This window comes from Pinus tabuliformis, chromosome 7, assembly GCF_031772625.1.
Source record: "Pinus tabuliformis cultivar Carrire ecotype Pingquan chromosome 7, CPIR1, whole genome shotgun sequence".
NCBI lineage: Eukaryota > Viridiplantae > Streptophyta > Pinopsida > Pinales > Pinaceae > Pinus > Pinus tabuliformis.
In genome coordinates, this window is record NC_142293.1 from 1,105,959,337 (window position 1) to 1,105,972,608 (window position 13,272).

The 13,272-nt window shown below is 38.8% G+C and overlaps 1 protein-coding gene across 3 annotated transcripts in view; it reads left to right on the forward strand.

The window, feature by feature from the left end:
• Positions 1 to 13,272, forward strand: part of LOC149251415 (phosphoinositide phosphatase SAC7-like) — a 321,376-nt gene that overhangs the window by 123,874 nt on the left and 184,230 nt on the right. For all 3 annotated transcript variants that reach the window (XM_089459423.1, XM_089459424.1, XM_089459422.1), the window contains 5 exons: positions 1,803 to 1,909; positions 2,146 to 2,232; positions 2,460 to 2,537; positions 2,695 to 2,765; positions 2,920 to 3,018. In XM_089459423.1, the coding sequence (XP_089315549.1) occupies positions 1,803 to 1,909; positions 2,146 to 2,232; positions 2,460 to 2,537; positions 2,695 to 2,765; positions 2,920 to 3,018 (442 nt within the window). The remainder of the gene's footprint in view (positions 1 to 1,802; positions 1,910 to 2,145; positions 2,233 to 2,459; positions 2,538 to 2,694; positions 2,766 to 2,919; positions 3,019 to 13,272) is intronic.

Consider the following 13,272-nt stretch of genomic DNA (forward strand, 5'->3'; position numbering starts at 1 on the left):
TCTTTGTAAGGGAGCTCTTGTAAGTTCTAAATATAAATTTTGAATGATGGAGTGATCTAGAAGGGCAGAAATATTTGTGCATTGTGTGATTGCTTTTCTTGTTTTCCACTGCATGCAAAAGTTAATATTAACAGCAAGTGACTAAATCTGATCCATTTACTTAGATAGTTGGTTTTAGGAAATTTTAACAATTATAAGTGAATATCATTGCTGGCATGAGAGGAGTGGAATTAGTAGATCTGCGCCTCTTCGGTTTATAGATCTGTGCCTTTTCTTCATAGATTTGCGGCTTTTCACTTCTCTTCGGCAATATCCTGTGGCCTTCTCTTCGGCAATCTTTTATACTCAGCAGGAGAGCATTCTCCAGATGGCTCCCAGCTTCGCGAAAATAGCTGCTGGCTCAGTTCTGTCCGCCTCTGAGGGGCAAGCTCCAACGCATATCGTCAATGAAGCCCTAGCTCCCACTATCCAGGTGGTCCAGGCCTCACTCGATGAGGCTTTGAAGTTCTCTGAAAATGCCCTAATCTGTCGATTCAATGGTTTTTGGCCACGGCTGACAGCGCTACACAGTTGGATCTCAAAGGTATGGAAGCCTCTAATTCCTGATGCAATTAATATCTACCCTTGTGCTAGGGGTTTCTTTATAGTAGATTTTGAAAACCCTAAAAGCAGACAATGTATTCTAGATTCTAGCCCTTGGTTTTGGGAAAAATCAGGCCTATTCATGAGGCCATGGAACCCATCATTCGATCCCTCAACAACAGTCATAACCTCAGCACCAGTTTGGGTGAGATTGCCAAACCTACCCTTGCATCTCTGGAGTTTCTCTTCGCTAAAAGCCATTGGAAATGCAATTGGAAAATTTTACTGCATGTGCCTAGAAATAGAGGAATATGCTAGAACCACCTATGCATGCATCTGTGTGGAAATGGACTTTAGCGCCAGATTCCCAGTTGAAATACACCTAACAAGTAAAGACTATGTGTGGAACCAAAAACTTGATTATGAAAGTGTCCTCTTCAGATGTCAACCTTGCTTTGAGACAGGCCACCTAGCCAAAAAATGCCCAAAAGCCTCCCAGAAAAATTCTGCTAGAAAAAATCACCACAGATCTACATGGTGGGAAGGAGCACAAAAAGAACACTACACTGTCATCAAAGAGGAATACTCTCGAGAAAACTCTGAATCACAAGAATTCGGCCAAGAAAGAAATAACTCTCAAGACAAGTAGGGGGAAAGCCCTGCCCAACAACAAAAGAGTGAACTCGACAACCCGTCAAGCATCAACAGTTATGAGGACTCGAATACCGCACAAAATAAATCTTCATTTAACAACAAAGTAGATCTCCTAGACCAAACTTCTTCTACGACTATCTTCAAAAGGACGAACACAGTAGATCGCGAAGCTAAGACACCAATGTCCCAAGAACCAGAAGAGATGAAGGAGATGCAAGATAAAGAAAGTTGGAAGACCGTAGAGAAAAAAAAGAAAGCTATAGCACCAATCTCGCCCAGAAAGACGAGGAGCCAGACAATTAAAAACTAAGAAAATTATAGGTCCGATAGACCAATTTAGTCTCAGTGGACGTTAACCACCACCATCATCATCAATTGGATTTTTCCCAAATTGAATTATCTATGCATTGATTTGATGAAGTACTGAAAAGTGTAGACCAGGATATGATTGATTTTATGCGTTGCATAGTGCTTTCTTGATATGATAGGTTATTATAGTATCAATAGGCATGCTTATGGATTTTAGAGATTGAAAGCTTTTGAGTGAATTGTTATGTTATTTCCAGGGACTCGTATGTGGCGCAGAGGAGCTGATTTAGATGGAAATGTTGCCAACTTTGTCGAAACTGAACAAATCTTGGAGGCAAATGGATATCTAGCATCTTATGTGCAAGTAGGTTTTCATAATCCTAGTTCTCGTTTTTCACAAGTTACCTAGGTTGGCTCTGTTATATAGAAAGTCGCTTAATAGAGGGAGAAAGAGTTAGTTGATGTTCAGAGACTGTTTAGGACATGAGGACCTTCAGCACGCTGGTAAAATATGTGTAATCCTTGTTTAGATGCAACATGAATTAACGAGAATGTTTTGCTTTGTAGTTTGAGCATTTTAGTCTTTTCCAAACTTTGCAGGTAAGGGGATCTATCCCACTATTATGGGAGCAAGTTGTGGACCTGACATATAAGCCTGGCTTCAAATTAATAAATCTGGAAGATGCAGTGAGCATCCTAAACTTACTTGGTTATAGAGCTTTCTTTGCACTTTCTCTATTATAGTCAGTTCCTAAAATATTTCAGCAAAATTAAATTTCACTAGTTAGTGGCATACACATTTTCAGCTGCATAAATGATCTCTTACATTATCTGTAATTATTTTACATTTTTTTTGTCATTTAGGATGAGCCCATTGCATTGTGCTCCTCATTAAATCTGATTTATAACTGCAGCCCAAGGTAGTGGAGCGCCACTTTTCTGATTTGAGGAGAAGATATGGATCTGTTACAGCTGTAGATTTAGTCAATCAGGTTTGATTAGTGACCTAACCACTGTATTTTTCTCATTTTTTATGAGAATGAATAATGTTGTAATTATTAATTCAGAATATTCTTTGTTCTCATATCATACAACTATAAAGGATGGAAATTTATTTATTCTTTGTTTTTTTGACTTTTGCTGAGACAGCATGGACGTGAAGGCCTTTTGAGCCAAGCTTATGCGAATGCTGTGCAAGCCCTTGTCAATGATGAGATAAGGTACATAGCTATTCTGATATTGCCCAGGATTTCCTTGATCTTCTTTTTACCAGTAATTCGTGTGCTGCTTTCTGCTGATAGTTCAAGTTCTAGTTGTACCATTCTTATTTATTTTGTCTGAAGTCTCCATGGTGATTATAGTATTTGATTTCAGATATGTGCAGTTTGATTTTCATAGAGTCTGTGGACATGTACACTTTGAGCGCTTGTCCCTTCTGTATGACCAAATTGCGGATGATGTTAAGAAGCACAGGTTTGTTCATTAAATGGCTGGATTCATACCTGTGTCTTTACTTTCAATCCTTGCTGTTCTTTTCTTGACAGTTTGCAAGATCATGTTTTTGCTCTGCTTGGCCAAATGGATTTGTGCATTTTGATACGTTGAGAATAACCAATGCAGTGTAAGTATATTAAGCCTCTAGAAATGGATGACCATGGCATTCAATATATATTTGAATATTTCCTGATGGGAGCAGGGTTGGAAGTAGGAATCTGACTTATTTAGAATTTGAAAACTTCAGAACTTGCTGAGAGGAAGAGATGTAATTGAGGGAAAAAGGATTTTTGTTGAAGTCTCTGACTTTTTACATAGAAGACTTGAGGCAACTTTTATGGGCTACTCCCTTATGTAAACTGTACAACAGTTACTAACATGGATTTATTACATTGAGAAACAACCATGTTGAGCAATGACTTATATTAAAGATAACAAGTAATGTTGCCAATGAGGCCTTTGTTCCCTAACAAGGACCAATGAGTCTTTAAGCTGTTTATTGGGGTTCTATTCTTGCTTTGTCTGCCCCACACAGATGGCATGTTTAAAAAAATAGGATGAGGTTAGGTGCAAGTCCCAACTGATTGTCGCGGAATATGACTATCACCTAAATTGAAGGATGTTTGAGTTATGCAGTGTAGCCCCTAACTTTAGGCCATGTTTCTCTGAGCAAATTATAAAGAAAAAAATTTAATACTAGCATACTAATGAATATAGATGGCATTACATATTAATATAAGATCACCTGACTTTAGCCCAAGGCGTCAGCTCAATTGGTTGTTGTTAATGTTGCTGGGCATTTGGCTAGTATTGTGCCAGTCGGTGCTTGGTTTGTGTTGAGACCTAATCATAGGGATTGTGTGAACAACTGTAAATAGTGTAAATAAATAATAGAGAAAATGGAGAGTCATCGGGAGATGAAAGTCAACAGTCACTCCCTCATGTATATAATAATGAACAACCTAAATGAATATAGAATCTCATTTTTGAGGAGTTACTGTTGAAAATAATACTGAGAGGGGGGGTGAATCAGTATTATCAAGTTCTTTTAACAAATCTTCCTTATTTACACTTTGAATTATTTTTGCATATCAGTACCATAAAATAATGAGCATGAACAAGAAAAACAGATAGTCACACCAAAGAACACCAGATATAAGGTGGAAACCCAATGTGGGTGAAAACCACCTGCTGCAATATGTCTCTATCTTCTTTCAAATTAGAAACTCCTGTTACAATGATTTTATACTGGTGCAGTCCTTTACCAGTACGCAGGCTGCAACCTGCAGAGAGCTACAACTCTCTCTTGTTTTCCAGTCTCTCCTGGAAGGGAGCTGCAACCCCCTACTTCTTTTCTTTTAAGGACCACTTTTCATAAATTTTCAATCTGGATCCAACAACAACATTGAAGCTCATAATCAAACAAGCTTCTGAATCACCCAATCACCAGATCCATACATATACAATGATATTATGAGAGTTATCAACCAGATCTAGTACATAAAGATAAGTCATTAATCATGCTGTTATCTGAACTCAATACCAGTAACCAAACATCAGTTATGCACCCAAAACCCTGCAGAATAGTCAAAGGCAGTTAAAACAAATTTTAAGCAGGGATAGATCTGCGGATATCTGTACTACCTCCGCACCTGCGCCTTTTGTGGCGCCGCGACCACCGCACCTCCGCCTTCTGTGGCGCCTCCGCACTGCGCCTTCTGTGGCGCCTCCGCACTGCGCCTTCTGTGGCGCCTCCGCACTGCGCCTTCTGTGGCGCCTCCGCACTGTGCCTTCTGTGGCGCCTCTGTGGCGTCTCCACACTGCGCCTTCTGTGGCGCCTCCGCACTGCGCCTTCTGTGGCGTCTCCGCACTGCGCCTTTTGTGGCGCCTCCACACTGCGCCTTCTGTGGCGCCTCTGTGGCGTCTCCGCACTGCGCCTTCTGTGGCGCCTCCGCACTGCGCCTTCTGTGGCGCCTCCGCACTTCCGCAGCTGCAGCGCTCGAGAGATCACCCTTCACAGATTCGCTTTCAACTTCCCTTTCATAGATCAAACTTTTAAAACAATAACCCAATATTTCAGATCTTAAGATATTCGATTTGCAAGAATGAATTAGCCAAGTGATCTCCTTTGCTTTATATAGGCAAGCTTCTTCCTAAAATCATGGATCAATACCATAGATAACCAATACAAGGGGCCCAAAAACATGGGGCTCAATAATACCAAGGACTAACCACCATGGACCAAAGGTAAGTTCTCCAACATATACACACTTTTGACGAGGTACCATGGTCCAAACCCATAGGTTCAAATACCAAGGACTAACTACCATGGACCAAAGGTAAGTTCTCCAACATGAAAGTGCGTGAACTTTTTCTCTACATGAAATAAACTTTTCTCTGCATAAAAGTGCGTGAACTTTTCTCTATATGAAATAAACTTTTCTCTGCATATAAGTGCGTGAACTTTTCTCTACACAGAATAAGCTTTTCTCTGCATATAAGTGCGTGAACTTTTCTGCACTATAATTTATCATCTGAGATGAGTGGGTTGCCATCAAGTACAACATATGTATCATAAAGCCATACCAGAATCATAATGCCAACAGTTACCTCCTGGCCTGACATGGTATCAGAGCACAGGTCCCATCCTCTATCTTTGGCATCCCATTATGCCCTTGTAACTCCCTTCTGCCATTTTTTCTGCTGTCTGTCTTGTGTCCCTCTCCATTGACAGAAAGTTTGTCTTGCCATGCATTATCTCTGTGTTGAATACTGTCTTGCATAATCTCTCGTCTGCATTGAACATTGTCTTGCTTTTGCTATGTATCTAGCCCTCTGGAGCTCTGAGTCGAAAGCACAAATTCAAGGGTGCTCTCCCACTCGGCCTCTTGTGAGTGTGGATCAAACGTTGGCTTGAAAGAACAGTTGCATGAGACATGTGTATTCCAGACTAGTGCGTGGTATGTTGGGTCATATATGCCATATTATGTGCATTCGACTTTCCCTCTAGGTTAACAATCTTTATCATCAACTAAATCAATTTATGTTTGTTTTTATTTTATTCCATTCCATTGCATAATAGATATTCCAGCTCCATACTATACCCACTGCGTTTTACATACATTTTTCACATAACGTTGGCCTCTGGCATAATGTATGGCCTATGTTGCATACGTTGAACGTTGATGTTGAATAACATAACTACCACACTGTGTGCATACCACACTGCCCATACCTCTGCTCCCATACGCTGCCATAGGCACTGTTTGAACGTTGCCATACAACGCTCCCTCTCACCATCGATTCTACAGTCAAATCCCTTCCATACTCTGCGTAATACCCTCGCCGACATCATGCCTATCCCCACGGAATCACACCTATCCACTCCCAGTTTTATGCCATAAATGATTGTTATCCAAAACCTCCAGATTCATAGCTAAAGAAACTGACTATCGTGATTTGAAATTAAATAGTCTTCGCAAACAACAAAGTCCGGACCTGCTCTGCAATCTTCCATAGTGATATAACCTCTCGCATATAACCAATATCGCGACCGGTTTCTGCGTCTCTTTGCATTCAGATTGGTTGCTTTTCGTCGATTTGGTACGTTGTAGGAGTTTTCTAGCTCAAGGTTCTGTGGTTCTTTGAAGCTCTGTGTTTTCCCCTCTGTCCTAAATATCAGAGTGCAATTGTTTTTTAAAATTTTTACACCAGAACTGCATTGTTTCTCCACTAGAAGTACAATTTTATACATTGGCAGCAAAAGTATATTTTTTTTACAGTTCACAGTTTTTTAAAATGCACTCATTAATATCTATTGTGGGAGTGGTCCTTAATGGGAAGGAAAATTATCCTGAGTGGTCTCGAAAAATCAAATACACTCTCATTTTTAATGAGCCGTGGAAAGGAGTATGTGTTGGAGACGGAGACAAAGAGCTAGAACAACCTACCTCAGACAAGGAATTCGCTATTTGGGAAACTAAAAACAGCAAGGCTTATGCATTGATTGCAACATCAGTAAATGAGGAGGTGAGTCACCATATTTCACCATTTTCAAATGCTTTCGAAGCCTTACAAAAACTGAAGGCACTCTATGACTCGCACTCTGCACTTGAAGTTGTTCAACTCATGATTAAATTGTTCAGCCTTGAATTACAAAATGATGCTCCTCTTGATCTTGCATCAGAAGTAAAATCTATTATGCATGATAGCAAAGTCACTAATGTTGAACTGGACATTCCTCTGATAGCTTTTCTCAAGGCACTTTATCCCACTTACTCAAATTATCTCGAGTCATTGCAAGCAAATGGAAACCTCAAAGATATTACCTTTGACTCCCTTGTGAAAAATTTGCTGAAAGAGAGAAAGCTTTTGGGAAGAAGACAACTCCTTAGTCTTCTGAAGAGGCTGTGTGTCTTGCACATAGAGAGAAGAATCTTGCTCAAGATTCTTCCAGAGGAAGAGGTGGTTGAAGAGGAAGAGGAAGAAATTTCAAAGGCAGGGGGGCAAACACTCAAGGAGAAAAGTCAGATTTGCATTGCATACACTGCAAAAGAGATGGATCACATGATGCATCCACATGCAAGTTGCCTTGGGATAGAATTGAGCAGGAAAGAAACCAACCCAAAGGTAAAACTAATGACAAAGAGAAAGGTAAAGCACCTGAATCTGCTCACTATGTTGTCGCACACTGTAATATTGGAGTAAATGAAGACTTATTTAATGCTTTACTTGCTTCTTGGAAAAATGATTGGTTGCTGGATTCAGGAGCAACTTGCCACATGACTTTTAGAAGAGATTTTTTTGAAGAATTTACAGACAATGTTGATGGAGCAGTATACTTTGCAGACAAAGCAAAACTCAAGCCATCAGGGCTTGGCACAATCAGGCTTAAATTGCCTAGTCTTCCAGACTTTCTTCTGCATCATGTTTTATATCTCCCACAATTGAGGAGGAATTCATTGTCCTTGGTCCACATCCGTCAGCGAGGACACTCCATTCATATGTTTGATGGCAATGTTGAGGTGAGAAAAGCATCAGACCACTCTCTTGTCATGACAGGGATAGAAGAAGAAAGGCTTCTCAAGCTGCAGGGTACGTCTGCTCGTGCACAAAATTTCTAATACAATTCTCATTATGAAGAAGGTACATTTCCATTATGTTTATTATGGCATGTTTGATTTGGACACTTGAACTATGACAACCTCCGCTTGTTGAAGAAAAATGGTGTTACTGGTTTGCCTACAATTCCTAGGAAACTTAAGCAATGTGATGCTTGCATTCTAGGAAAGCATAGCAAACAGTCTTTTCATGATTCACATTCCAGAGCACATAGAAAAATTGAACTCATTCATTCAGATTTATGTGGTTCAATGCCTGTTCCTTCTGCAGATGGAAATAAATATACGATGACATTTATTGATGACTACACTAGAATGTGTTGGGTTTATTTATTGAAGAACAAATCTGATGCTATTCAAACATTCAAGAACTTTCTTACATGGATTGAAAATGATGCACAATCTCATATTGGCTCTATTCACACTGATAATGGAAAATAATACACTTCAAATGAATTTGAAAACTATCTTCGCCAACATGGGATCAAATATCAAACAACTGTGCCTTATAATCCCCAACAGAACGGAGTAGCTGAAAGAATGAATAGGAAAATCTTAAATATGGTGGGCTCCATGATGTTTTTCAAAAATGTAAAATTGATGTTTTGGGTTGATGCAGTTCTATGTGCTATATATGTAAAGAATAGATGTCCATCTAATGTTATTAGAAACAAAACTCCTTATGAAATATGGTATGGACACATTCCTTCGGTAAAGCGTCTCAAGGTCTTTGGTTCCACCTGTTATGCCTTGATACCAAAGGTACATAGAAACAAACGTGGTGCAAGAAGTCGTAAGTGTATCTTCATGGGGTATTCAAACACTTCCAAAGCATACCATCTCTATGATGAAGTCAATAAAAAGTTTGTTGTATCTAGAGATGTAATCTTTCTTGAATCATCCAAAGCTGATAATGTTGTTAAGCGGCAACTTGATTGGTTGGATAGATTTGCAAATGCAAAATCATTTCAAGAATTTGAGAATTAGATTCCACATTTTGGAGGGGGGATTCTTATACTAGATCAACCTGTGGAATCTTCTTCTGAAGCACTCCCTCCCCTGCATGAAACTCCAACAACGGATGATACTTTGAGTGATGTGATTGACAGAATTGGGAGACTCAATCTTGATTCAGTCCTAACTCAATCAACTGAGTAGTCTGGACCATCTCAGAAAGGTCCCCCAAAGTGGCTGACAAAGACACTTGAAAGTGTTCATCCTGATGAGGTTGGAAAGACAGGAACTAGAAATTCAACCCGACAAAATAGAGGTGATGTAGATGACTTTGATTCACCTGTTGATATGGATGTTTCTTATGATTGTGAATTGAATTTATCTACAGATTTTGAACCAACTTCCTTCAAAGAAGCTACTTCTCATGATGAATGGAAAGAAGCAATGCAAAAGGAGTATGATGCCTTGATAAAGAATGGCACTTGGAAGCTGGTTGATCCTCCATTGGGAACCAAACCAATTGGCTATAAGTGGGTTTACAAGAACAAGTATAAAGCTAATGGCTCACTTGACAAGCATAAAGCCAGGCTTGTGGCAAAAGGTTTTGCACAGAAGGAAGGGGTCGATTATGAGGAGACTTTTGCCCCCACAACAAAATGGGCTACCTTTCGGACACTCTTTGCCCAAGCAGCTCAGAACAGTTGGAAAGTCCATCAAATGGATGTAAAAACTGCTTTCTTGAATGGAGATCTAAAAGAGAATGTTTTTATGTCCCAGCGTGAAGGATTTCCTGTGAAAGGACGTGAACATAAAGTATGCAAACTTGTGAAATCCTTGTATGGCCTTAAACAAGCACCGTGAGCTTGGTATGAAAAACTAACTTAGCATCTTTTGAAACTCAATTTCAAACCTTATGATCTTGATGATGCAACTTAGTTTGTCAAGAAAGTTGGAAAAGTTGTTTATCTTGTGGTATATGTAGATGATCTTTTGATGACAGGGAACAATGAGAGCTACATTGCATCCATATAGAAGGAATTGAGGAAAGGTTTTGAAATGACTGATTTGGGCTATGTTCATTACTATCTTGGTATTGAAGTAACTCAACATCCAAAGTCCATATTCCTTTATCAAAAGAAGTACATTGGAGATCTCTTGAACAGGTTTGGCATGGCTGAATGCAATCCTCTGACTACTCCAATGGAACAAAACTTAAAGCTCACATCCATTAAAGGAAAAGAATTTGAGGATGCAACAAAGCATAGACAACTTGTAGGAAGTCTCAACTACCTGACTACTACAAGGCTAGACATTTCGTTTGCTGTTGGAATCCTCTCCAGGTTTATGCAAAAGCCTTGTGAGGGACATTGGTCTGCTGCAAAAGGAGTTCTGAAGTACTTGAATGGAACTCAAGACTTTGGACTCAAGTATACATAGGTGGGCGACTTCAGCTTGATTGGATACTCTGATTCAGACTTCGATTGAGGCACAGAAACTGGGGTATCTACTTCGGTTTATGTTATGAGTCTTGGATCAGGAGCTGTCTCCTGGAGATCACGCAAACAATCAGTTCCAGTAGATTCCACAATAGAGGCAGAATATGTGGCAATAGCTGAGGCAACAAAAGAAATTGTGTGGCTCAGAAAAATTCTGGAAGATTTGCAGGTAAAACAAGTACATTCAACTCCACTCATGATTGACAATACCTCAGCAATAAAGTTGGCCAAGAACCTAAAGTTCCATGATCGAACAAAGCACATCAATACAAAATATCATCTCATTCAACATCATGTTGAGGCCAAAACAATCCATCTTCGCCATTGTTCCACTAATGAGCAGATTGCAGACATCTTCACCAAAACGCTTGGAAGAGAAAAGCTTGAAAGATTCAAAACGATGCTTGGACTCACCAACATCCCTTTAGATTAAGGGGGGAAATGTTGACACCTAATCATAGGGATTGGGTGAACAACTGTAAATAGTGTAAATAAATAATAGAGAAAAGGGAGAGTCATCGGGAGATGAAACTCAACAGTGACTCCATCATGTATATAATAATGAACAACCTAAATGAATATAGAATCTCATTTTTGAGGAGTTACCTCCTGGCCTGACAGTTTGAATCCCCCCAGCTTAGGTGCACTAGTCTACGACTCTACGTTGATGGGTTTGCTAGGGATGCCATCCACCACTGTGGGGAAGCATCCTTTGCATTTCCCTATGGGTTTTCCTCAGAGAAAAATGTCAATATAATTGAGAGTGCAATAAGATGTTTCTTCACTTAATCTTCCCCTGAGGTTGTAGGCAGACTAGCAAGCACTTTTTGATGCTCAAGTTATGTAAGGAGGTTGAAACCCATGGGGTAGGTGTAACAACCCATCTCGAATTAAAGGAATCATAGGGATATTAGCATGCACGCAAGGCATGCATATGATAGCTACATATGCATGCATCGCCTGTACTGTACTAGTATACATATTGATTAATATCATTAAAATGTGTCTATATTTAGGATAACGAATTAACTAGTGAAATAAATACCTAACTTACAAGAACATAGTGGGGTACTTGACCATAATATATGTATATAATTCTATTATATAAAATTAAAAATAAATGCAATGTATTAAACTAAATACAAAAGAATTATTATATATATATCAATATATATTAATATTCTAACAAAAGAAACTATATATGAAATAAAAGGAAATTAACATATAGAGAAGTATATCTATGTATTAAAGTGTGAATTAAAATAGAGCCATAATATTATAAAAGAATAACTTAATAAATGAAAAAGGAACCATACCATAATAAAAGAAAAAGGAACTAACATAATAAAAGGGATATATAAAGGGAAATCTCTTATTAAGTCGGTACTCCGCTTCCACACACTTCTGAAATTATCCAATTAAAGACGGTGGAGAAATTCGAAGCGGTGGAGTAACCTCCCCAGTATAAGAGGAGGTAAGGCACTGTAGAGAAAGGAAGAAGGAAAATTTTGATACAGAGGGAGACAAAGGAAGAGTTTTGGAGATTTAGAGGGATAGAAGGAAATTCTAACCACTGATAGAAAGAAGTCTGAGCTCAATTGTTCTTGAAGTTTTGGGCACGGGGGCCAGAGTACCTTGATTTGAAGTACATTGGAACTGGATACTGAAGTTGTGCTCAGTTTGGCAGGGAGGTTTTAGTCGTTTTGGTAACAAAAATGGGAGCGAGAGCCATTGCAGAGTAGAGACACCTTCAACCACAGAACTCCAGGTTGCTACTTCGTATAAAATTGTTCAATTTTGTACATATATTACATAACATATTATAGGAATAATATTAATTATACCCTGTTAAAATCCTAATTTAGGATTTCACAAACTGTCTTTGGGGTTTAATATTATCAAAAATGTAAATTCTATGAATTATGTGCCTCACAGTGGGGAGAAAGTGATAAATGAGACAACTACTTGTAATTTTATAAATACCATTGAATGGTGAGAAGTATGAATGGACACAATTTCATTATATTTCGCCCCTCCTTAAGATGCTTTGTGCTCAAAGCATAATCAATGTCAAACATTAGCAATCAATTTCAACCATGATTCATTGCATACTCAGAAACCTCTATTCAAGATGAAGATAGGCCACCGAATTTGTTGAGCAATCGAAAGGTGTAATGACCCATTTCTATCTATAAGCAAAAGGGTATTAGCATGCATATGATGTATGCATATGATAGCTACATATGCATACATAGCATGCCTTGCACTAGTATACTTATTAAATAATTAGAAAAATGTTTCACTGAATGAAAAAAGAGTTAAATACCTAAATTATTGAGAAGGGAGATATTACCTAAAATTTGACACTCAAAATATACATATTAAATACTTCATACTTATAAGGTTGTTAAATAAAATTAACAATTTCAATCCTTCTAATGTAAATATTATTCACCATAGCGTTAAAGTTATAAGTTAATTATTGTTGATATATATGTATATAAATATCGATGTTGCATGGGTTCCCGAACCCAAGGGTAGGGTTCTCGAACCCTTCCTGGGTTCCTGTCCCCACGTTCCAAGTGTTGGAACAGGTACCTCTGAGAAGAACCCTAAAGAACCCGGTTCTTCTTGTAAGAACCCGAGACTTCGCAAAGACAAAA